This window comes from Aspergillus nidulans, chromosome VII (genome assembly GCF_000011425.1).
Source record: "Aspergillus nidulans FGSC A4 chromosome VII".
NCBI classification, from domain to species: domain Eukaryota; kingdom Fungi; phylum Ascomycota; class Eurotiomycetes; order Eurotiales; family Aspergillaceae; genus Aspergillus; species Aspergillus nidulans.
The window spans coordinates 1,745,433-1,768,449 of record NC_066263.1 but is presented as its reverse complement, the minus strand read 5'-3'; the positions used below and the strand labels follow the sequence as shown (position 1 = coordinate 1,768,449).

At 50.0% G+C, this 23,017-nt stretch overlaps 12 protein-coding genes across 12 annotated transcripts, besides 1 other annotated feature; 6 read left to right on the top strand and 6 right to left on the bottom strand.

Moving 5' to 3' along the window:
- Positions 1-23,017: part of a sequence feature (contig 1.27 1..113764(1)) that runs on past the window's edge.
- ANIA_01763 (oxidoreductase, short-chain dehydrogenase/reductase family) lies at positions 87-1,138 on the bottom strand. The gene is made up of 3 exons (XM_654275.2): positions 508-1,138; positions 284-443; positions 87-237 (listed from the first exon to the last, which is right to left on the bottom strand). Exons 1-3 carry the CDS (start codon positions 1,095-1,097, stop codon positions 214-216), a joined length of 774 nt encoding a protein of 257 aa, XP_659367.1. The 5' UTR covers positions 1,098-1,138; the 3' UTR covers positions 87-213.
- Positions 2,542-3,324, top strand: ANIA_01762 (LAMTOR1/MEH1 family protein; the record flags this gene model as incomplete). The annotated part of the gene is made up of 3 exons (XM_654274.2): positions 2,542-2,592; positions 2,719-2,870; positions 2,937-3,324. 3 exons carry the CDS (start codon positions 2,542-2,544, stop codon positions 3,226-3,228), a joined length of 495 nt encoding a protein of 164 aa, XP_659366.1. The 3' UTR covers positions 3,229-3,324.
- On the bottom strand, positions 3,722-5,454 carry ANIA_01761 (E2 ubiquitin-conjugating protein UBC8). The gene is made up of 6 exons (XM_050612859.1): positions 5,155-5,454; positions 4,775-4,811; positions 4,706-4,743; positions 4,533-4,647; positions 4,298-4,479; positions 3,722-4,241 (listed from the first exon to the last, which is right to left on the bottom strand). The coding sequence occupies exons 1-6, from the start codon at positions 5,189-5,191 to the stop codon at positions 4,105-4,107; spliced, it is 546 nt and encodes a 181-aa protein (XP_050468728.1). The 5' UTR covers positions 5,192-5,454; the 3' UTR covers positions 3,722-4,104.
- On the top strand, positions 6,404-7,128 carry ANIA_01760 (protein atg12; the record flags this gene model as incomplete). Its single annotated transcript, XM_050612858.1, has 3 exons — positions 6,404-6,644; positions 6,805-7,004; positions 7,069-7,128. The coding sequence occupies 3 exons, from the start codon at positions 6,404-6,406 to the stop codon at positions 7,126-7,128; spliced, it is 501 nt and encodes a 166-aa protein (XP_050468727.1).
- Positions 7,847-9,027, top strand: ANIA_01759 (uncharacterized protein; the record flags this gene model as incomplete). The annotated part of the gene is made up of 2 exons (XM_654271.2): positions 7,847-8,785; positions 8,970-9,027. The coding sequence occupies exons 1-2, from the start codon at positions 7,944-7,946 to the stop codon at positions 9,025-9,027; spliced, it is 900 nt and encodes a 299-aa protein (XP_659363.1). The 5' UTR covers positions 7,847-7,943.
- Positions 9,241-10,943, bottom strand: ANIA_01758 (FF domain protein; the record flags this gene model as incomplete). Its single annotated transcript, XM_654270.1, has 2 exons — positions 9,241-10,819; positions 10,918-10,943. 2 exons carry the CDS (start codon positions 10,941-10,943, stop codon positions 9,241-9,243), a joined length of 1,605 nt encoding a protein of 534 aa, XP_659362.1.
- On the top strand, positions 11,189-12,495 carry pre9 (proteasome core particle subunit alpha 3). The gene is made up of 4 exons (XM_654269.2): positions 11,189-11,325; positions 11,389-11,573; positions 11,635-12,053; positions 12,115-12,495. Exons 1-4 carry the CDS (start codon positions 11,302-11,304, stop codon positions 12,252-12,254), a joined length of 768 nt encoding a protein of 255 aa, XP_659361.1. The 5' UTR covers positions 11,189-11,301; the 3' UTR covers positions 12,255-12,495.
- ANIA_01756 (uncharacterized protein) lies at positions 13,630-13,965 on the bottom strand (the record flags this gene model as incomplete). The annotated part of the gene is made up of 1 exon (XM_654268.1): positions 13,630-13,965. The coding sequence occupies one exon, from the start codon at positions 13,963-13,965 to the stop codon at positions 13,630-13,632; it is 336 nt and encodes a 111-aa protein (XP_659360.1).
- ANIA_01755 (uncharacterized protein) lies at positions 16,043-16,742 on the bottom strand (the record flags this gene model as incomplete). Its single annotated transcript, XM_654267.1, has 4 exons — positions 16,043-16,183; positions 16,336-16,409; positions 16,500-16,525; positions 16,633-16,742. 4 exons carry the CDS (start codon positions 16,740-16,742, stop codon positions 16,043-16,045), a joined length of 351 nt encoding a protein of 116 aa, XP_659359.1.
- ANIA_01754 (uncharacterized protein) lies at positions 17,705-18,184 on the top strand (the record flags this gene model as incomplete). The annotated part of the gene is made up of 1 exon (XM_654266.1): positions 17,705-18,184. One exon carries the CDS (start codon positions 17,705-17,707, stop codon positions 18,182-18,184), a length of 480 nt encoding a protein of 159 aa, XP_659358.1.
- Positions 18,361-19,251, bottom strand: ANIA_01753 (protein fmp52). Its single transcript, XM_654265.2, has 2 exons — positions 19,159-19,251; positions 18,361-19,061 (listed from the first exon to the last, which is right to left on the bottom strand). Exons 1-2 carry the CDS (start codon positions 19,195-19,197, stop codon positions 18,399-18,401), a joined length of 702 nt encoding a protein of 233 aa, XP_659357.1. The 5' UTR covers positions 19,198-19,251; the 3' UTR covers positions 18,361-18,398.
- Positions 19,675-22,812, top strand: ANIA_01752 (sulfite reductase subunit alpha; the record flags this gene model as incomplete). The annotated part of the gene is made up of 1 exon (XM_654264.1): positions 19,675-22,812. The coding sequence occupies one exon, from the start codon at positions 19,675-19,677 to the stop codon at positions 22,810-22,812; it is 3,138 nt and encodes a 1,045-aa protein (XP_659356.1).

Genomic DNA, 23,017 nt, shown 5'->3' with positions numbered 1-23,017 from the left:
CTTACTTCCTACTCCCACGCACAATGTCAAGTTGCGGCCACGTTTCGGAGCATTTCTACGGCGGAAGCATGACCAGCTTGCCTCCTTCTTCGAAAATCTCCTTGAATTTAGGGGAACAGTTTATACTCTCAATATTCACATGGATTCCCAGTTTCGCTACTGATGTAAACCGCAATAGAGCAAATCCCTGTACTACCACAGACTTTATAACGTTCACACGCAGCGGCCACCATCAATCTGCAGAATATTAGCGCGGAAACTTGGCAAGTTAGATAATGCATACCTCCAGCTCGACTCCTGTGATAAACCCCGCTTCATCACTTGCGAGGAAACTACAAGTATTCGCAACGTCTGCTGGCGTCGAAGGACGGCCTAGTGGTATAGTCGACACAAACGCAGCCCTATTTTCCTCGGTGTCCGGCTTCCCTAGGAAGAGATGTGTCCTAGGAAGGATGTTATACTTGATACAAAAATGACCTTAAGAACTGCGGGAATGAGGTCACTTACATGCCAGTGCTCCCAACAACCGGGCACACACAGTTGAACCTTATCTTCTTGGGCCCATACTCAACAGCCATAGTCTTGGTAGCATTGCTAACAGCAGCTTTGGATGCATTGTACCACGTCAAACCCGGGCGTGGGCGTAGGGCAGCAGTTGATGAGACCTGGATGAAGCATCCTGGGCGATTGTGTTCTAGAAAGTATGGCACGATAACACTGGTGGAGAGGTATATCGACCTTACATTGACATTCACGCAGAGGTCGAAATCAGCATCCGTAACTTCAGTAGTAGGTTTGTTAGAGTATGTTGCGCCCGCATTGTTGACCACAATATCGAGTGTCTTATATTCGTCCAGCGTAGCTTGGAGAAGCGCTTGCCAATCATCTCGCCGAGTCACATCTGTGTAGATGAACTTGCTACCCAGCTCTGCTGCAACTGCCTGGCCATTTTTTTCTGAAATGTCGGCGACAATAACCTTTGCTCCCTCCTCGACGAACTTCTTTGCGATGCCGTAGCCGAAGCCTGATCCAGCCCCCGTAACAATTGCGACTTTACCATGCAGACGTCCAGAATGAGTGATGGTGGTAGTGGCCATGGTGGCGGTAGTAACAGTGAAGTTGAACGTGCGTATATGAATGAATGAGGCTTTTGTACGTTGACAGAGAGAAAAGCAGCGACGATGGTTTCTGGAGGATGGGTTGCTTAGTGCAAGTCGGGTGCGGGGTGGTCATATGCATGTGAGCTGTCCCACCATGTGCGTAAAGCCAGGTACCAGGCAAAACACAATACATCAAGTGCTATAGGATGGTCTATAGCTCATTCATGCCCAAAGCAAGATATGTAGTATGGAAGACGCTGGTATTCTTCTTAAACTCTGATACATTTCCCAACGCCGCACTTTTTGGACACTCGGTTCGACAAATATCATAATATAGCATATACTTCTACCTTCGCATCAGGAGTTATACGGTAAAAACAGAGACAAAATAGGGAATCAAGGACAACCAGCCTCCTTGGCCCTAATGAATGTTGTGCAAGATGGTATACCATTTTAAGATGACCCAAGAGCTCTCTTAGGTAAGATTTGTAGCTACTTCAACCTCAGCTTCCCCTGTAGTATGATTTGGGCTGTAGGCAGGCAAGGAAGGTGAGCCATTTCTTGCCAGGAAATGATAGAACTTGCCAGTACCTAAGCAGGCTCGCTTGAAGGAGGAAGAGGTGTTGCTGCGATGCCAATATATGCACGCACCTGCGACCTAAAAGCCATCGCTCCAACACGCGTAGACATGACTGCATCAGTAGAAGCTCCTGACAAAGCCCTTATTGTACTTGCTAGATTGTTCAGGGTAGCATAACCAAGATTCGAACTGCGATAATGCTGATAATTTCCGGCCTTCGAGAGCGTGTGGGCTGGGAGTCATTGCGCTACAACATTCAATTGTCGTTGTGTTCACATAATAACTGGCCAAGGTGCTCCGGCCATGAAGGCATCGGCCAAGGTAAATCGAGAGCCCAGGTTCTGATATCAGTTCGATGCCTTGGTTGGAGACCGCAACATCCATTTTTCGAGGACAATCAAAGGTCGTCGAAGAGAATGTCTGCTAACAAGAAGATAGAAAGCCCACATGAGAGCATTAGGGCGCCACCATTGTTAAGTATCGCAGCAATCTATATTGCATCCTGTCTAAAGTAGCATCGAGAGATGGAGATAGTCCGACGGAGTTTGCTGTGGAAGAACCGATGTCACTTCCTCGCACGGGCCACATTCTACCTCCGACTCTGTCTTGCCAGTCCTGTGGCTGGGCTTCAGACACCCAATCTTCAAGTGAAACCACCCACCAGACCTTTATCTACGCATCACAGGCTGGTGCTTCACTCTTCGATTGTATCGAGATATCAATCAGTCCTTACCTATCTTTCACCTCCCGGACCGAAGCGGATTGAAGTGATCATACCGTATTCTCTTCCAGCCGCCCTTGAATAATTGGATGTCTCGTGCGCATTCTTCTCCACGATTGACTCGCTCAACAACGCTATAAATGGGTGTCTGCTCTTCTTGTCTTGGTGGTGGTCGTCGAGACAGTACCGATGTGAGTTATCCGTGCCTGTCTCCGAGCCCGGCCTTTCGCGGTGGTGTGGTCTGGTGGCTAAGCTGCCGGGATCGCGAGAGCTCAAATCATAGAAATCGGCGCTAACATAAATATCCCCAACTCCAGCCAGAATCATCACGGCTACTCGAAGATGACATCTACCAACCCGGCTATAGCTATGGCGCACTAAACCACAACCAACAAGCCAACCAGCCTGACCCCGGCTACGTAAGGCGAGAGCGAGAGGCCCTCGAGGCTATCTGCCAGCGGACTTCAGAGTAAGCACCATTCATTACCTTAGCCCCAGCTTTAAGATGGGAAGTTAACGAGGAATCTTCGAATAGTTCTGTTATCGACATCTGGTCCCTTCAACCACAACCCCATCTCCAGCCGCAAGCAACCCTCCACAACTCCGTCTCCTCCTCTTCATCAAAGGCCCACGAGCCCTCTATCATAGTCACAACAATTGACCCCGACGCACCCGCAGACTCGACATCTTTGAAACGCGGCGCCGTCCCCAAACACTGGGGTGAGGTTGTCATCAATCCGCGCAAGGGCAAACGGTCAAGACCAGGATCTAGCAGCGCCGTTGAATCCGGTGATAAGGATGTCTTTGGTGTATTGAAGGTTCCCTGAGCATAGCGCTTACAATAAGTCCGTCTAAATTGGCGGAGCCGGATGGAGACGAAACGAACGGGTGACGACCAATCTTGACTCCAGTTTACTTCGACAACCCCAAACTCTGACATGCGGAATACGCTCCTTTTCTTTCCTTTCCTTTCCTTTCTTTTCTTCTTGCTTGGCTCTGGTATCGCCGGTCGAGACCGGTTTGAATTCTTGTCCAAAACTCTCATTTCTATATTCCTTTCCTGGTGCTGGACGTCATTCAGTTTCAATACCCATGTTTCTTACTTCTGTTGTCTTTACATTATTCATGAGCAAAGTTGGTTTTCCTGCTGAGGTTTATTGACCGTGTTCATAGTAATTATAGAATTAGGTATACAACAATATACTTATATGACTCCACTGCGTTACTCTCTGAACGCTGATGTCACTAATAGGGAAAGATTCGGCCTGAAAACGTGAATATTGTTGAATCCAAAGCCATCGACTACCATGTAGGGCGTTAATGGTAAGTATGGGCCTTCCAAGTAGACTAGGTAGAAACAGCAGATTCCATTAAATAGGCGAGTGATGTTATGATTGGAGACGTAAAGCATCAGGAACCCCACAAAGACAATGATCGCAGGAGCAAATGATATAGAAAACAAATGTAGGGTTGAAGGAGCCCCATAGAACATGAGGTTCAACTCGCCAAGTGCACCAGTGTTGACGTGACGTATACCCATTAGACTCTGGCTCCCGAACTGATTGCCAAAACTCCCCCGTCAATAACGCCATAAAGACTAAACCCAGCAAGAACTATAAGACCGTAACGAGATGATGAAGTAGTATATAGAACAGACCTGGAAATGTCGCGAAAATCAGGCATGCCAATAAATGCTGGACGCTTCAAACGTCGTCCAACCTCCCGGCGGGCTCTTCTCCGTCCGACTCATAGCTACCGGCAGAGCTCAACTCGTCTTCTGACTCTGTGTCCTCCCCGGCGTCGTCAACGGCGTCTTTACTGGCATATTTCGCCACGTACTCTGTGCAAAAGGTCAGAATGCTTCTTGTAGGGCAGGTGTATCGTTTAAGAGCAAACCTTTCACTTTCGCTTCGTAGCTCTTTGGCTCCCTCATCAGCATTGCAGCGGCTTCCCCATTTAACGGGTCCGAAGGGTTGGGGTAGCGTAAAAGCTGGGGGAGGAAAACTTCAAAGATGTTAATCATGTCGTACATGGGAGACCAAGTTTGATTGATCACGTCGAGACAAACGGAACCTGACCTGTGAAGGCGATCAACGATGGGAGCGAAAACAGTATAGCTAGCTTGACTCACAGTTCGTCAATGTTCGGATGGAAGATTCGGTTCACGAACCCGATACTCGGGCTCTTATACGGGTATTGATCAGGCAGTTCGACGTGAATCTTCCAGTGGCCACCGGCGAAGGGTGCTAAGAAGTGACCATGTCAGCAACGCGTTCCAATGCTGATGGGAATAAGCAGGCTTACTCTCTTCGGGGCCCTTGAAGCGGACATAAAATTCCTGCCTGTTATATTCAGTTAGTTCCAGCATCCCACTTAACTAAGCCTTTGCGCAGCGGTGGTAAACCGTACACTGCATCAACGGTCAGCACTGTGCTAAGAACACAGACTCAATGATTAACCCACTGTTATCATTGACCAGTGTCACCTCATAGTCACTCATCAACCTAGGGGTAATCCATCAGCTCTCAGCCACTTTCTCTCATCTCTGGCCGTTGGTTCTATCCAAACTCCAATGGACCATGCGGAGTCGATACGGCGCCAGGTATGGGAAGGAGGCATACATCCTGTTGAACGGTTAGTCGTGACCGGAATGGACAGACGGACAAGGCGAGAGTGTTCATACTTCATAACCTAAGTAAATTTCATACGTCAGGTCGGTTGCCAACACATCAGTCGATCCTGGGGAGGGGTACTCACATCTGTCTCGATTCTGCGCTTGGGGCTGCTCATGTTGACTGATTTCGCACGGTTGCGAGCACTCGATAGACGAAAAGTATTAGAAAGACCTCAAATACTGAACTTTGAGGCTGGTAATCACAGCAAACGGGCTGTGTAACTGAGCAGTGGAATCAGAGGGTCTCCGAATTGCCGGCGGGGAAGTAAGAGAGGCGGGTGGCAAGCGGGCCGATAGGACGAAAAAGTAAGTACGATTCGTAAGCCAAAACTGCGATGGACTTGTCGTTCGAATATGAGGAGGAAGACCGGATATTAAATGATGGTTGAACGAGAACTGGGGAGATAGAAGGAAGTGGTGGGGGAAGTGAAGAGAAGGAAGAAGAGGAGGGGCGTTCAGGTTGGACGCTGGAACCGCTGGGACGCTGGGGCAGCCCAGAGGGTGCTCCCGTATGGTCCGGCCGGTAACAACCTCGATAGCGCCCAAAGCCAGGCCCGAGTCACTCGCTACGTCGCTTTGCGGTCAGGTGCCCTGGTACTCCACGATCAATCTTGCACAAGGTCCTATGGTGTGATCGTGTGCCTCTGTCTCTTTGGAATCTATGCTCAAATGCTATGGACTTCGCAAAACCAGAAAGGACAGGAACTACTCCTTCTGACGTGTTCCATACTGATGTGTAGTCCACAGATACAAGCAATAACCCTCAGAATCGAATGATCGCCATCGCCTGCGGAGATATTACACTTTTACCCAAATTTAAGTAAAGAGCTATTTGTTTCACCATATGCGGCGTGCCATGAAGGTTTAGGAGTGGATTAATGATCGTCAGCGGCTTCAAGACGGATTCTTCATGTCTTTCACCTCCGGAAGCCAGCCTGAAATGATGTCATCTGCCGCAGTTCCGGTGCAGTTCTAGCCCGCGGTTCGCGAGCCATACTGTTGGGTGGCTGTGGTAGAACGCTTTTTCGGCTGTCATGAATGAGCTTATTCTGTCTGTGTCGGTTGATTGTGTAGATTCTATGGGGCGGAAGACTGCCAACGTAAGAGAGCTCAAAGATGCTGGCAGTTCAGAATTGGGACAACAAAGATGTAAGTCGTTGCTGCCTCAGGCCGTAACATAGCTCAGACCGCGGATATCGACTACTTGCCTACACTATTCAACAAACACCATCTTTTACTGGATTGCCAACATCGTCAGATTTCATTAGAGATTTAAAAGAGCCTGCGACTTTACCGTTGTGCTGTCTGTTTTGGTCACTTGGCACAAAATGAGCTCTCCTTCTTCACGTATTTCCTCAATTAATAACTCTCCGAACCCAAACTTGCGAAAACCATCGAGCCGGAGGGAAAGTTTAGACCAGCCATCCAACGCACAGAATGCGCCTATACCAGACGATGAGCATGGTGCAGACTTGCCACTGACCATGTCTGCGTCGGTAGTTTTGACCAGTTTACCACGCGATGCACACCAAGCTCTGGCGGATGCCGAAGCTATTGATACAGGCAAAGGTATGAATGATATGGTTCTTCGCTAAATACCTTCCACCCCTATTGCTTCAAATGCAGCATTTCTCTTTCCGTAACTATATTTCTGTTTTCAAAAGAAAGTTTGGCGGCCTTTTTATATCGTCTTCCAGACTTGACAAACAAGCCGCTGACTACTTATCAGTCACTGTCCGGTTCCAACCCCTGGCATCTGCCCCGATTCTTAAAAACCGGGTTTTCAAAATAAGTGCCTCTCAAAAATTTGAGACCGTCGTCAATTTCCTTAGGAAGAAGCTTAATTGCAAGGACACGGATTCAGTAATCTGCTACGTCAACAGTGTTTTTGCTCCCCGCCTTGATGAAGGTGTAGGGGGCCTTTGGAGAGTAAGTACAGGCCATAGTTTCTATCTGGAAGGGAGAATTCATGTCTAATAGAGCGACTATACAGTGCTTCAAGACCGATGATCAACTGATTGTCGCTTACTCTATGACACCCGCATTTGGCTGAGTCTCAGAACAATAGACACTACACATATTTGAAGACTCTTAATGATGAGGACCCCCATACCCCGACTCATCAACTTGAGCGGCATATCACTGGGTGACTACCTTAACCGCGGGCCGTTAATGAGCCCAAGACGCTTATCGTCATAAGCAACGCCAGGATAGTAACACAATATGGTTGCTCCTTGTGAAGCTATGGTGTCCGCCGCAATTTGAGCCTACGCTAGCCTAAAAAAGTAGAGTTGGCGGCTCTCGTGAACGCCATTGAGTTGGATAATTATCGTTGTGGGTGCGGAAATACGACTAGGAGTTAGGAATAGATGGCCCGCCAACTCGTTGGTTAACTGTACAAGCAACTGTGTGTTCAAGAGCAGTATTATTGCAGTTGTTTCCTTTGTAATATAGACCTCAAAATATGCGGACGGCGTTGGAAGTCAGACATGACCTAAGAGGAACTAGTCCTGATATCGTCGTATCTGCTAGGGTCTCAAGACCCAACCATAATCAGGATTTTATACTACTCGAAACATGCAACTCAGTGCTGTGATTACAGAGGTAATGTGTGGCGAACAGAATGTGATAAGGTATGACGCTGAAGAGTTTATCACGTGATAAGACACGAGCAATGCTTGGCAGACGCCAGACAGTGCCTTTCGTGACTTTCGTCGCGTTATTTTTTCGGCTCCTTCAATCAGCTTCTCCAGTATCCAGAACTCCGCAATCACCGTGACGACTTGATAGTTTCATTAGAACATATCTATCTGGCAGTCGCCTATATTGATAGGCGAATATCGTCCTATTAAATCCGATCCCACCAGCATGGCAGACGTCCGTTCGTTGCTCCGAAGCGAGCTTGCTTCCCGCAGGGGCACGGCCCAGACAGGGAGCAACACGCCGAACCGCGTCACCAAAAAGAGAAAAGTAGATCCGACGGATTCATTAACGCGCAAGCGAGTCAAACAAACAAGCGCCGAACAACTGCTCGCAAATGCACAAATACACCCTCCAAGAGCGCAGGTCTTAGGTGAAGATGGTGATGACGTCGAACCGCTGCAGCAGGATTCAGATATCATGAGGACAGAGTCAGACACGGCGACTCCAACTCAGCTGGAAGATCCTCAGGACAAGACCGCGCAGACCTCTAAAACCCCTTCTAAACTAGAATCTGAAGCACCTACGAACCCTGAAACGCAAAGTATTGATGAGGACGAATGGGCGGCTTTTGAGCGTGAAGTCGCTGCGCCAACGCGTGTTCCGCAGAAGCCGGCTGCTGTTGCGGCGACCGCGACAATATCAGCTGCTCCGATAACCGCGGAAGAGCTTGCCGCGTTGCAAGAGAGAGAAAAGGAGTCTTTCAGGCGAAATCGGGAGGCGGAGGCGGAGGGTGAGCGGGAGGATGCCGCGCGGTTTCTGGAGGAGGAATTCGACGAGATGGAGCAATTGGAGGAAAGGGTTAGACGGCTGAAGCAAATGCGAGAACAGCTGAGACTGAAACGGGCGACGGAGAGTGCTGAAGTTGACGAGGCTGGAACTGCTGAGGTGGTCCCCACAGAGCCGGACTTGAATGTTGCCAATGCCACCACGGCCGATAACAAAAACGAGGACGAAGAAGACGATGATGACGATGACGCTGATGATGACTGGGATAATTGGAGATTTAGGTAGTGCTACTAATATGGTTGCTGCACTTGCACCAGCCGACGACAAAGACCGGAATGGCGTCATTCCTACTGGAAAGGTCAAGCTTGGGCTTCTTTTTCACATTGATACCCCTACTCATACATACCCATATCTCGAGCTTCAGGGCCTGTTATGAGTCAGTTAACTTATTTAAATCACCCTTAGCGACATTAAGATTTTTGACCCAACCTTATTCGCAACTTACTCAGAATTACCACGATGAACAAGACCAGCTCAGGGAATACTGCATTTCAGCGCATGAGAAATCCAGTTTACGACCAAGAATATACTTTAGTTATGACAAACGCAAGCATGTAACTCTTATGGAAGAAAAAAAAAACACATCATAAACGCAATGGTATCCCGCAAATATATCTCATTGGATTGTGAAATATAATGTACATCGCGCGTGAGTAATGGGTACCCAGAGGACAAGCTACTCCCCATCTATAGGTTTCGTCTGCTCTGCTGCTTGCGGTTCTAAATGGCTCCGAAGCCCGCTCTTCCCAACCCTCATAGCCTCTTGGACCTCCGCTTCGCCCTCTTCTAAGAGATGTCTACTGCGAGCAAGCTCCCGTTTCCGCCTCTGTTCATCTTCTTGAACCTGTTTCTGCCGCTCTGCAAGGGCTCTTTCACGCTTCTCGCGTTCAACTCTCTTCCTCTCTAATTCCTCCCTCTGCTCGGGCGTAACATCAACCTCCGGCGCAGCGGGTAAGGTCGAAATGTATGCCTCTATAAGAGGGTCGCGCACTTTGGGAGACAGCGCAATATATCTGAGATCGGTGATGAGAGCAGGCGGGAGGGCTTCGAGGTTAGATGAGCGGTTTAAATCATGCAATGGTACCGATTTGAGTAGAGTAGATAAGTCAGATCTCCGAGTGCTTTCAGGGAGTTTTAACCGACTAACAAGATCGCGGTAGTACTTTTCACGGTCTTTATCGGAGAGCTGAGAGTCTCTCATTTCGGGCTCTTTCCTGTATTTGCGCTTGAACTCTGGCCAATATAGCTTCGGCGTCGCGTGATCTTGGAGGAAGGCGAGATATTTGATGCGGGGGTCTTTCTTTTCTTGTTTTTCTTTGCGGTCTTTGATTTCTTGGATTCGATCTCGACTCCAGGTGGAGAATGCTTCGCGGCGGGATTTCATGTTCGGGAGAACCGTGTAGCGAGTGTCCTCTATGATGCGGCCCTCTTCGATGATCTTCTCCCATGTTGTGAACGGGTTTATGTTGTAGTCATCGAGGAGGTCACGGAATAAAGCTGCAGCATCCTCGTCGGTCAGCGGCAGGCCCTCAGCGCCCTCTTCCCAGCCTTCCTCTCCCGGCTCCCCGTATTCACCAGGGTCCAGACCGTACTCTTCGCCCATCGCCGCTAGTTGATATTCAATATCGTCTTCGGTGAATTCAACGGGCCGTTGGTTTTCTACGCTGTCTGTTCGTTGCCGTTTGGATGGATTCCTCTCGTCTTCTCCTTCGCTGTCTGTGACTTCAACCTCCTCATATTCGTCGCTTTCGTCACCACCCTCAGTCGCAGCAGCGCTGTCCGGTCGATGTTTGGCATCATCGCCGGTAGCTGTCGTCGCCTGCTCGGTCTCGGCTGTCTCGCCACGTTCGCGGCGTTCCTTGGCCTCCCGCTCGAGACGATCAAACTCCACGACGGCTTTTAGTACTTCTGTCGGGAACTTCCAGAAACTCTCGTTTGTTTCCGTGTTGTGAACGAATCTTCTCCCCAGTTTGGTTTTCACAAGCACCCATGGTTCACACCCAGGTAGGGCATGTTTCGATTTCGGCCGGTCTTCCGGTCCACGCGGTCGACGGTCATGATAGGACTTCCCTCCGCGAAACCCGCCCCGCGGTTCATTATAACCAGGAACACCAAATGGGGAGGCGCCGTATCCCTGAGGCGCGTACGGTGTAGAGGAAAATGGTGGGAGCGTGTCGGGCGTAAGGAACGCGGCATTGGCAGCAGGGTCTGGAATGGGCGCGGGTAAAGAGGGTTCATTAGGGGTGGCTTGTGGTCTAGTATACGTTGATTGTTTCGTCTGTGAATTGTAGTAATATGTGTGGCCTGGGTTTCGTCAGAACAGCCATTTAATGTGACCATCATATGGACAAACCTGAGGGAGCTTTGTGCTCGGTCCATCCCGGCGGTAAAGGAGGAGGAGGGGTATACGTAGACTTGAGCATTATAATTGTTTTGGAGAATAGGACTTAGCAAAGCAACTAGTTTAGAATTGTTTGAATCATTTGAGGCGAAAGTGAAGCTTTCCGTTTGGGTTTAGAGAAAAGGTGGTCCGAGCTTGGCGGACGGACGCGCGACGAGAGTTGCCTAAGACACTGAGAGCTCACCCCAACCTGGAACTGTCCTGCAGCTCTTCCGTCACAGCAATCATCCATCTCCCTGCTTTCCACCACCCCGTCTCCCTCTATCAGTCTGACCTTGCTGCAAATCACTTAATAGCATAGCCCCATTGCTACTTCACCTCTGAATCTGATCCAAAATGTCACGACGCTACGATTCTAGGGTACGTTAACCTCCGATCTTCTCCGGCTGACAGCTCCAACTGACACAATGACGATTGTCCCAGACCACCATCTTCTCGCCAGAAGGTCGACTGTATCAGGTCGAGTACGCCCTCGAAGCCATCTCACATGCCGGTACGGCTCTGGGGATCCTCGCCAAGGATGGCATTGTCCTCGCGGCGGAGAAGAAGGTGACGAGCAAGTTGCTTGAGCAAGACACATCTGCAGAGAAGCTTTACACATTGAACGAGTACGTATTGTCTTTGGGTTTTAGGATTTGAGGCGTTCATCATCGGCTGATTTGCTTGCAGTAACATGATTTGTGCTGTCGCCGGTATGACCGCCGATGCGAACATCCTGATTAATTATGCTCGACAAGCAGCCCAACGCTACCTTATTACCTATGGCGAAGAAATTCCTTGCGAGCAACTCGTCCGCAGACTCTGCGACTTGAAGCAGGGTTACACCCAGCACGGTGGTCTCCGTCCGTTCGGTGTTTCGTTTATCTACGCCGGCTACGATCATCTCCGAGAGTTCCAGCTGTACCAGAGCAACCCCAGTGGTAACTATGGTGGATGGAAAGCGACCAGCGTTGGAGCAAACAATGCTAGTGCCCAGAGTCTTCTGAAACAGGACTATAAGGAGGATTGCGACTTGAAGGAGGCATGTGCCATGGCTGTTAAGGTTCTGAGCAAGACGATGGACTCGACGAAGCTAAGCAGTGAAAAGAGTAAGTAATCGCAGTTTGCTGTCTGATTCGGGGTTGCTAACCAGATCCCCTTCCCTACTAGTTGAATTCGCAACCGTCGGCAAGACGAAGGAAGGGAAGATTTACCACCACCTGTGGAATGCAGATGAGATTAATGCTTTGCTCAAAGAGCATGGGCTAGCCAAGGTCGACGACGAGCCCGAAGCTGGTGACATAAAATAGATAGAGTTACGGATCTCTGCTTTTGCTCGACCTAGATAATGCCAGCTGTTCGTTGACCTTGTCGCGCCCAAACAGATGTCGCTGAGGGTATAGGGTCTACTTACTCCAGACACGTATATCCTTGACCTTTTAGCTTCTACTCGGAAACAAAGCCATTCAGATTGTATATGTCGCCTGCTACACCTGCATCTGAAGCACAACCAGCGTTGCCCACTGGTGACGTGGCAAGCAGCGACATCACAATGAGCGCCAAACAATATGATTCGCATGTTTGCTCTAGTTTTGTCCTATTGAGCGATATATTATCACAAACTCAACAGTCTAATGGTCCACGTAGCTTGTGGCCCGTTACGTAGATTATGGAGAGCTTGAAGAGCTGAATTATCTGGGACATAGTCGATTGTCCTTGACTTATATAGCTTACCGATCGTCCGCTGCTTTTTTAATTCTTCCCCTTTCCAGCTTATTTCCCATCAACGCCCTACGTTTGCTTTGCTAACAATCGACAATCAGAGATGGACACAGCAATGCAGCTGATTTTGTCCAGGCATTCCTGCTAAGCACTGACCCGCCTTGATATGGGGTGCCGAATGACAAAGTGAGCCGCCGTCTCTGATCCTTCCGCTCGCCAGTTTGTTCCTTCAACTCTCATTAGAGTTTCTTCAGACTGCATGTAATTCATCAATGATCCTAAGTCATTACACTAATGGCCTGATGTGCAGATGGTCCTGAAAAGCCCTAGGTGTTGTGTCGCTTACTAAGTGTGAATCTCATGTGACGGGGCTTCTATTTCGCATGCGGGGTCGACTGTGACAAGTTGACAACAACCTCACAACCTCTGAGACGATGGGAGTCAGTGAAAGAGCCGTCATGCCACACATCTACAGAGGCCGGTGTTAAAGAACAATGGTTTTTTCCTAGCAGGTTTTTTTTTGTCTTCGGCCCGGAGCCACGGGACGCCAGTCTATACGCCAGTCTATCCTTGTCGAGACTGGCTGCTCTATCAGGAATACAGGCGCTTAAGGAGTTCCACCTTCTGTCGCAAATTCTTGCAGACTCGTCAAAAGCGAAAGAATTCATTGGATTATATGTTATCAAACGATCATGGTGATCATGACTTTTCCTCCAACCAGCAGCAAATGCGTCTGGCACGCTGAAACCAGCTCGATGTGATTGTGTGGTTGATTAGCTTCAGGATTAGGTTGCACATGGTATGAGACGGCTAACAAACAGAGAGCCACTAACAGTTGGAAGCCAGGAAAAAAGCATCGCAAGAGAGGGAATCAACAAAATGAAACGACAGGAATCATCGATATTACACACGAAAAAGTGAGAGACGGGTCTTCAGTCACTGGTGAGCCAGGGAATTCCAGCTTCAGAACGCCTTTCTTCTGTCTTCTCGCTGTTTTACCAGCTCGTTAATTTCGTTTTCGAGATCGTTGATGAGTTTCCGAGACTTGTCCATGGACGCCACGAGCGTGCTTCCCTCGCGTTTCCATCGATTCAGTCGGTCCAGCTCGGCGTCTCGTCGGCGGACCTTGGTCATTATCTTCTCGCAGAGGCGACACTTTGTGGTATTATCTTCATCGGTTGCGTGTACGAGCCTCATTCCACATGTTTCACCAGTGCGGTACTCCCAATTGCACTGGTAGGCAAAGTTGGTCCAGCAGTAGTCTCCGCAGGCGAATCTCTTCTGGTTGTAGAAACACATTTCTACCAATTCAGTCAGCTATGATCATGCTAGCTCGCGGTTTAGACTCACTGATTGGTACAGTTCGTCGTTTCACCTTTTCCTGAAATATGACTGGCTGACGTTGATCTTCCTGCCGCCCAAGGGAATTTGATAGGCTGGGCTTGCACAATGTCTATTGAAGATTGTGGAAGGTTCAATGTTGAAACAACTTATATGAAAAGGCAGGCAGTTATCGCTTGTTATTCCGTACGGAGAAGTGTGGTCTGAAACGTTGAATGATCCATCTCATCAATCTATGGGAACGGACGGCCCTATTTATGTCTCGTGAGGAGCTCCTATGTGACGATTCACTGCTTCTTCGTTCTACCACCATTCGCCGTCGATTGAGCCCCTCAGCATGCGACGGCTTATCGCCTAGGGCATGTCCTCTCATCACATTCACATCGCGTCCGCCGAATGTTTCTCCTGGTCGACTAGTGGAGACACGAAATATCCACAATGTTCCTTTTCCGGGGCGGTCGTAATCAGCGGACGCTTCACGAATGCATGCATCCTGCTGTCGTGGCAGCATGGCTCCTTTTCAGCTAGGCTGCAAATTTGAAAATCCCTCAGTTTCGAATCAATTATTCTCGTTCCGGGACGGTTACTTGGAACGGTGGCCATGGATTTTCCTTCGATCATCCCCGTTTCGTCCATGCATCTGCGTTCCGCATGAGACCAGTTTTCGAGAACCAGACATCCTTCACACTTGCTGGATCAAAGCTCCTGCATGATTAGGCTGTGCCCTTTTGCCAGCTGTCAAGCTGTCTTACACTGGGAGCCTTTGCTCCCAGTTCGAAGTTAACTTTGCATTCAATTGGAAACGAGGAATCGAAACAAAACGAAACTAGAAAATGGATGTCAAGAGCAAAGCCCAAGTGTCCAATCATTAGGGAGCGGGGTTCGGCAAACAATGTGAAATCCCAAAAGCAATAAACGATTTCGAAGAGTCGTTTATTGCATCGGCTCGATCGTGATCAGTCTGTTATGCCGGCCCAACCTTTCAGTGCATCATCACCCCTGCCAGGTTATCTAAATCCGCAATCACAGCCAATTGGTTCAGATATGCTTGCCCTTGTTGCCAGTCCTGATACGGTCAGCTTGACTGGGGGAGAGCTTATGGCCTTGTTCTGCTCATCCAGCACGTCCTACCGTGATTGGAGTGGGTAATAGCGTTTGTCTCTCCCGGACCTTGACATGTTTTCGGGCTTTGGTTCATTCATCCCGTCCGTTCCTCATCGGCTAAGGGATGTGAATGGAACCTTGCCATCGCTAATGGTCTCATCTCCGCGTGCTCCCGTCAGGACATGGTTGCCCAAAAATTTTCTGCCCTTCGTGGCAAACTATGCGTCACTAGCATTCGTCGATTGGTGTCCGTTGCATCTCTTGCTAGCAGCCTTGGAGTCCGCCATTCCTTGAATTGGTAAGATGAGCTCGGATTCCACGGAGGACCGATTGATTCAGCTGATCTCCTTCATCTGCAGACAAGTAATCCTGCATCCACCCCCGCTCAGGTGCAGGGTTCAGTTCGGTTCCATACGCCTCTCGTCCAAGATGATAGGATGCCCTCTTGCGCTTCGGCCATTGTTGATACAGCCTGTGGCACGGTAGACCTTCGTCGAACCCATGCAGCTGCACTAGAGCTCGGAGACTCTCTGACGTGGCGCCCTTCGTCTGGTTAATGGCCTTCAAATTTCGTCTTCTGCTGATGGGCTTATTCCAGGGAGCAGGTTGTCGACGCATGTTGCATGGGAATGAGCTCAAGAGGCTACTTCATTTCGTCTCTCACCGTCATTGGTGAACGATTGGGCAATCCTTTCGTCTCCGCTTGGCCGGGCCCTAGAAGTGACAATAGTTTCGTGGATGTTCTACAATTTTGCTGCAGTTCTGGCGTTGTTTCGAAGAATCTTGGGAGCATACCGTTTGGGCTGGTTATGTCTCTAAACAGTCAAAGTCCGGAGACGTGGAACGATGTTGGTTGCCAACTCAGAGTCTTCTTTTCCAGGCTCTGTGGCCACAATGAAGAAGCAATTTGGAGACCACCTTCCGCATACATTCACGAGCCAATACATTCTGCTTTCGCCACAGCCTCGTCCTCGTCCCAAGTTGTCTTACGTCGGGCACGTCTCGTTCCATCCTTGACAGTGGCAATTATACTTTCAGAAACAAGGATCTCGCCGAAATCATGGGAAACAATCTGCTCCAATCAATCATGGTCCTCCTTTCACTCTCAAATCATGAGAGAAAGCGGATAGCCTTGTTGGACCTTGCCATGTCCTCTGCGCGTGGCCTAGTTACCAAAAAGCGCTTTTGATGACGTTGAATTTGAATTCAAATGGACCCACATACCCGCTCCAGTACGCCGGGTTGTTCTGATCCCGTGATTATTCGAGCAGGCGTGCCCTCTGCGGCTTCCGCATCCGCTGTTTATTCAGGTAACAAATGGAACCGGTCGATTCTGCTTTTGCAACTTTAAGGTGAGGGCATTCCTTGGGCGTATCCTTGCTACGCACTGGGATTGGTCTTAAGGAGACGCAGGCTAAACATTATCAGCAGGCTACGGCCAGTCAATTCGCCGACATGCCCAGAGGGTTATGCAGCTAAACAAGGCCCCTGCAAGCGCATTGCAGCCTCCCAAAACCTCACAGGGGCCCGCCCACCCGCGGTTCAATAGGCTCATGCACGCGCATGTTGACAGCTGTGTTGCCCTTTCGAGTTCTAGGCCCATGTTCGTGATTCGGAATTCTGATGCTCATTTTGAATTATTTAAGACCTAGTTTGACTAGCAATAGTTGATTAGCAAAGTGGGTCCTCGATGCAGCTGGGTAATAGGTGTGATGGTGGCCTAGTCACTCTCGCTGTAGCGCTGTTGCATCAAAGATCGTCACACTGTGGCATGTCTTCATACTTTTGGTATTGCCTATTCGCGCTTTTTCCTTCGTTTCCGTTGCTGCATAGCAGTTGTTGGTATGGTACTGATCAGCTACGCTGTCGCACATCCCAGCATGCTCCGAGTTTGCAGGGAGACCGCAGCGTGGCGTTCATGATTCATTTCATAAGCCATTACTCTATATAGCCCTTTGACGTGGCAATTGGAAGTCTGTTTTTCAGGCTTTCAGGCTCACAGAGCTCCCCTCTACTCGTTCATGCGCGCAGTGCTCTGTCTCATGATGGAAGACATCTCCGTTGCCAAGGCTCAGATTGTTCACCTGAGTGGGGATCTTACCCTACTCAAAACATGTCTAAGCCGTGCGTCTATTTCATTTTCCCCTCTCTCCTTGCCGCGTATTCCAACAGCCCAACTAGGTTTGTATACCGTCTCCTTTAACAGTGTGTGATATATTGGCGGATTATTGAACGAGCGCAGTAATGTCTTTGGCTGGAGCTATTATTGTTCCTGGCTATGCTTGGCATATGCACAGGTTGCTGTTTATCAGTCACGTGTAGATAAGAGTAATATGACGTCATTATGACTGCCGGTAGAAGTCGTGGACGTTGAAAACCAGACGTATAATTTCATTACGACCTTCTTCTTTTCCTCTATTCATCTCATAGAACCCGGAATTGAAGTCTAATTTCACAAACGTAAGCCATACACCGCCGCAACTCTTTGACGCAGGCTTAACTATATCTCAGAAACACGGGACAGCACTCGATTACAAAAATACAATCCCACATCTCCAATAAACAATACCTAACGATCCCGAATTTCGCCAACATGTGGAAGGAATTGTCAAAGATTCCCTATTTTCGCGGAGTTGCCACTCTTCGCAAACCCCAGCGGACTTTCGCTTTCAATTCATTAGCAAAGACCCAATCCCAGGCAGCTCGCAGGACTTTCATTACCACACCTTTACGTCAATCCCAGCCACAAGATGAGGAAGACCACTTCCATGACCGCAGCAAGCTGGACCCTCAACGCAGCGAAGAAACACAGTCAGCCACGACGGATGAGGTTGCTACTCGTGACACCGCGTTTGATCCGTCCGAGACCTCACCGGAAAGCGAACTAAATGCGTCACAAAAAGAGACAAACAAGAAAGGGGATTCGCGTGATCCACTGACTGTCAGTCCCGCAGATAAGAATGTTAGCGGGACACGGGATCCGATGGAGGGGGGTGCGGCGAAGAACGCGGATAAGGAAGATGGTGCGCATAGCAGCGGGGGGTCGCCGAGGAAGAATAGGGAGAGAAAGTGAGCTCATACGGTTAGAGTACTCGGAGCGCTCAGAAGTTTGACACTTGAATGTAACTAAGAATTGTTTTGTTGAAGTGGAGCGCATAGTAGGGATATACAATTATTACTAAGAAGCACTGAGCAGGCAATGAGCTGAAGAAACATCTCGGAGTGTAACCCACAAACCCATATACACATTGTGCCTCTCAAACAAGAGTTGTCAAGGTAGAGCCGAATTATTCTTTCCCATGTTGAATAATATCACTGCCATACAAATACCAGACCTTTTCACTGCCCGCTGGAACTTCGCCATTTAGTGCCTTTAGCCCAGCATTGACCGCAGCCTTGCCGATAACGTCGGATTCCTGAGCCCATCCATCCTTCAAGCTAGAGTGCACTTTACCAAGAGCCCCTGCAAAGAATCGAGCGACAGCCTCGGCCGGCCGACTTTCCTCTCTCTGACCAGCGATCAATCCCGGCCGCAAAATCACCGTTCTCTCGAATCCTAAAGCTTTCACTCCTTCTTCAATCTCTCCCTTCATCCTCGTATATGCAAAATTGGACTTGACGTCCGCGCCGCTAGACGAAATCAAAACGTATACTTTGGTCCCCGCATCACGGGCCGCTTTGGCCATCTCCAAATTCAGGTCATGGTCGAGCTTATACTGGTTCTCAAAGCTTCCAGCGGCAGCCCTAGTGGTTCCAAGAGCCGAAATAAAAATAGACGGGATTGGGGTTAGGGAAGAGAGCTCGCTAGCCCACTTGGAAGTATCGGTTGATACGATGGTGGTGAGTTTTGCTTGTGGCGCGGAAGACGCGGCTTGAGGAGTACGGCGAGAGATCGTATCAATCCGCGTAACAGCAGGGTTTGCGATAAGGCTAGTGAGTATATGAGCCCCCTAGATATGTATAAGTTCCATCTTCTGACGTGTAGCTTTGTGATGCGCGTTGCACTAAGGCTTTTTGCGCACTGCCGGTACTGGACTAAGGACATACCACCATACCTGTACATCCAATCAAAGCGACGTTTGCCATAATGCTGGAGATATTATATTTTGCACAACTCTAGAACGCGATTTCTTTTGGACGTCTAAAGCAGGGTGTAGTCTAGTGTAATTGAGCGGAGAGAGCGTAGGCACAATGACGTTGTCTGGATCACCTCAGAACTTGCGCTAAGCCTCAATGGGATCCTGTATGCCTGAGGCGCAAAGTTAGGAGTGTCAAGTAATATGCGGGGAATTATGCTCGGCCGAAAGCGGAGACTTTCTGCCCCAATTTGCCGCCTTAAGATTTCGTGATAAGAAATTGCGTGATCACCACTAGGCCTATTTAGGTATAACCCCTGGCACTTTTTTATCGAGAACTATATCGTGCCGCCTCCTCCAGGGCCTTTTCTTCCTTTCCTCCTAGTAATTGCTCATTTCTTTTTTTTTTTTTTCTTGTCATTATTTCTGTTCCTGTTCCTTGAGATAGCAGATACTCGATCTGGTGTCCGAGCAGGAATCATTCACAATGGGCTCTTCTTCACCGGCGCTTTCGACCCTCGCCGGTCCTACATATGTGACCGCCCAGACCCTAATTCAGCAGGTCGCTTACGCCCTCAGCGATAAGGTCTTCTCCTACTCACCGGATTCGTTCGACTTGGACGCTGCCATCCGCGAATGGGCCTTGAAGCAGGAGCTCAATGCTAATGGCGAGGCTCCGGCCGTCCAGGCCATGGAGACTCGTCAGGGTGCCGGAAACATCGCTCTCGGATACCTCTTCTCCCAAGACTTCGACCTGAAGAAGCGCCATGTTCCTCAGGGTATTGTCGCCTCCTCCGCGACTTTGCCGTACATGCGCGCGGCCCTGGAGCAGCTTTCTTTGCTATACTCTGTCGCTAGCCCCGTTGCTGCACACGTCGCTGCGGTTGACTACGCCGGAGAGGATGGACTGGTCTCTGACTACGTTTCTGCGCTGTCTCTCGCCGAGGAGCTTGGTCTCGGTCTCGTGTCGAGCGCGTCTGCCCATGAATCTCAGCACATGGCCCTTCTTACTACATTGCTCGCCTCTGTTCTGCCCTCCATCCACATCTACGACGGTGTCCGCGTGGGCCGTGACAACACTCGCGTCATTGACGTCCTTGATCAGGCTGGTCTCGGCCGCGTCTACGAGACCGTTCGCAAGACGCTGGACGACCAGCGCAGCCGCCACCTTGATAGCCAGGGCAAATTGCTTGAGCTGATTCGCTCCTTGAACGGAGAGCTAGGAACCGACTATGGTGCTTTCGAGTACCACGGTCATGCCGAACCCACGTCCGTTTTGGTTGCTTTCGGTACCATTGAGGCCTCTCTTACTGCTCAGGTTGCTCGTTCTTTGGCCAAGGACGGTGTCCGTGTCGGTGTTGTTAATGTTCGCGTTTACCGTCCCTTCGTCGAGGAGGAGTTCTTGAGGGTCCTTCCTAAGTCTGTGAAGACTGTTGGCGTCCTCGGCCAGGTCGCCAACGAACAGGCTGTGCAAGAGCCAGGCGTCCGTTCCACTCTTTACGAGGACGTTCTTGCGGCCGTTACATTTGCCACCGACCGCGAGCAGGCGCCTTCTTGCATCGACATCAAGTACGCTCGTTCTCAGCGCTGGGACTTGATCAACATTGCCGCTTCCTTCCAGCTTGTGTCAGACAAGCCTATTGTGCAGGTGGACAGCACTGTTGAGCCTCTTCAGCTCTTGGACCCTGCGACTGTCCAGGAGTTCACATTCTGGGATGTTGACACTTCCGCCGCTGTCGACGTCGCCACCATTATCTCACAGACCTTAGCCGCTGATTCGGCGAGCAACATCACCACCAGCAAGGCGTTTGACAACCTGATTCAGGGAGGTGTTGTTCGTGTGGACATTCGCAAGAGCTCAAAGACTTTGGATGCTCCATACCCGGTCAATGCAGCTGACACTGCATACATCGGTAACGTTAAGTTGCTTAGCGAACTCGATATTCTCTCTTCAGTCAAGAACAACGGCAAGGTCCTTTTGAACGTTGCCGGTATTAAGGGTGACGAGCTGGAGAAGAAGCTCCCTGCCGCCTTCAAGCAGGCCATTGCGGAGCGCGGAATTGGTCTTCACCGCTTTGATGCGTCTGTTATCGAGGAACCTGCTCTTGAGCCCCTGGCTTTGCAGGTCGCTTTCTTGCACGTGGCTCTCCCTGCCATTGAGGAGTCTGCTGTCAAGAAGCTCGCTGCCATCTCCGGCAATGCCGATTCTCTGGACAAGGTCAGCAAGGATCTGGAGAAGACCCTCCTACAAGCCGAAATCCCCGAGTCATGGAAGTCCCCTGAGGAGGGTGCTGAGGTAGCTCAACTCGTCAAGGACTTGAAGCCTAACAGCTTTGTACCTTTCGACAAGGACGAGAGTGAGCCTGCTACTTTCCTCAAGGACTGGCAAACTGTTGCAAAGGGTCTGGCGTTCAAGGAAGCCTATGGTGCGCAGAATGCACTTCGCCCTGACTTACCTACGAAGACCTTTACTGTTCACGTCAAGGAGAACCGCCGCCTCACCCCTGTTACTTATGATCGTAACATCTTCCACATCGAGTTCGACCTGGGTGACTCTGGCCTCACCTACGACATCGGTGAAGCCCTGGGCGTGCACTGCGAGAACGACCCCGAGGACGTTTTGGAATTCATTAAGTTCTACGGTCTTAACGCCGACGATGTCGTCGAGGTTCCTAGCCGTGAAGATCCCACCGTTCTCGAGAACCGCACTGTCTACCAGGCTCTTATGCAGAACGTCGACATCTTCGGTCGTCCTCCTAAGCGATTCTACGAGGCGCTCGCTGAGTTTGCCTCCGACGAGAAGGAGAAGAAGGACCTCCTCACCCTTGGTGGCCCCGAAGGAGCGGTCGAATTCAAGCGGCGTGCCGAAGTCGACACCGTCACCTACGCTGACATTCTGCTCGAGTACCCCTCCGCCCACCCTGACTTCCACGACCTCGTCCGCATCGTCTCCCCATTGAAGCGCCGCGAGTACTCCATTGCCTCATGCCAAAAGGTCACGCCTAATATCGTCGCCCTCATGATTGTCGTCGTCAACTGGGTGGACCCCCGCGGTCGCGACCGCTTCGGTATTTCCACCCGCTATCTTAGCCGCCTCCAGCCCGGCACCCCGGTCACTGTCAGCGTCAAATCCAGCGTCATGAAGCTTCCCCCCAAGTCCACCCAGCCCATCATCATGGCTGGTCTGGGTACCGGTCTTGCTCCCTTCCGCGCTTTCGTGCAGCACCGCGCTCTCGAGAAGGCGCAGGGCAAGGAAATCGGCTCCGTTCTGCTCTACATGGGCTCGCGCCACCAGCGTGAGGAATACTGCTATGGTGAGGAATGGGAGGCTTACCAGGAAGCTGGCGTTATTACTCTTCTCGGTTGTGCTTTCTCCCGTGACCAGCCGCAGAAGATCTACATCCAGGACCGCATGCGCGAGACCATACCAGAGATCGTGCAGGCTTACATCCGCGAGGAGGGATCCTTCTACCTCTGCGGCCCTACTTGGCCCGTTCCGGATGTTACGGCTGTGCTTGAGGAGGCTATTGCCATTGAAGCCAAGAACACTGGCAAAAAGATTGAGCCTCGGAAGGAGATTGAGAAGTTGAAGGATGAGGAGAGATATGTGCTTGAGGTTTATTAGGCTAAATGCTGATTGCAATCTTTGTACACGCATCATGACCTGTCTATACTGTTTTTCTTAGCGCATCCCCGATGACATGACTCACTTGATAGACGTAAATACCGTGCATCTTTGCGTTTCTTTGACTAATTTAGATCGTGTTTATTAACCACAAAATGTTATGAGTTCAATCAATACCATTACATCTTGACTGCTTCTTCGACTT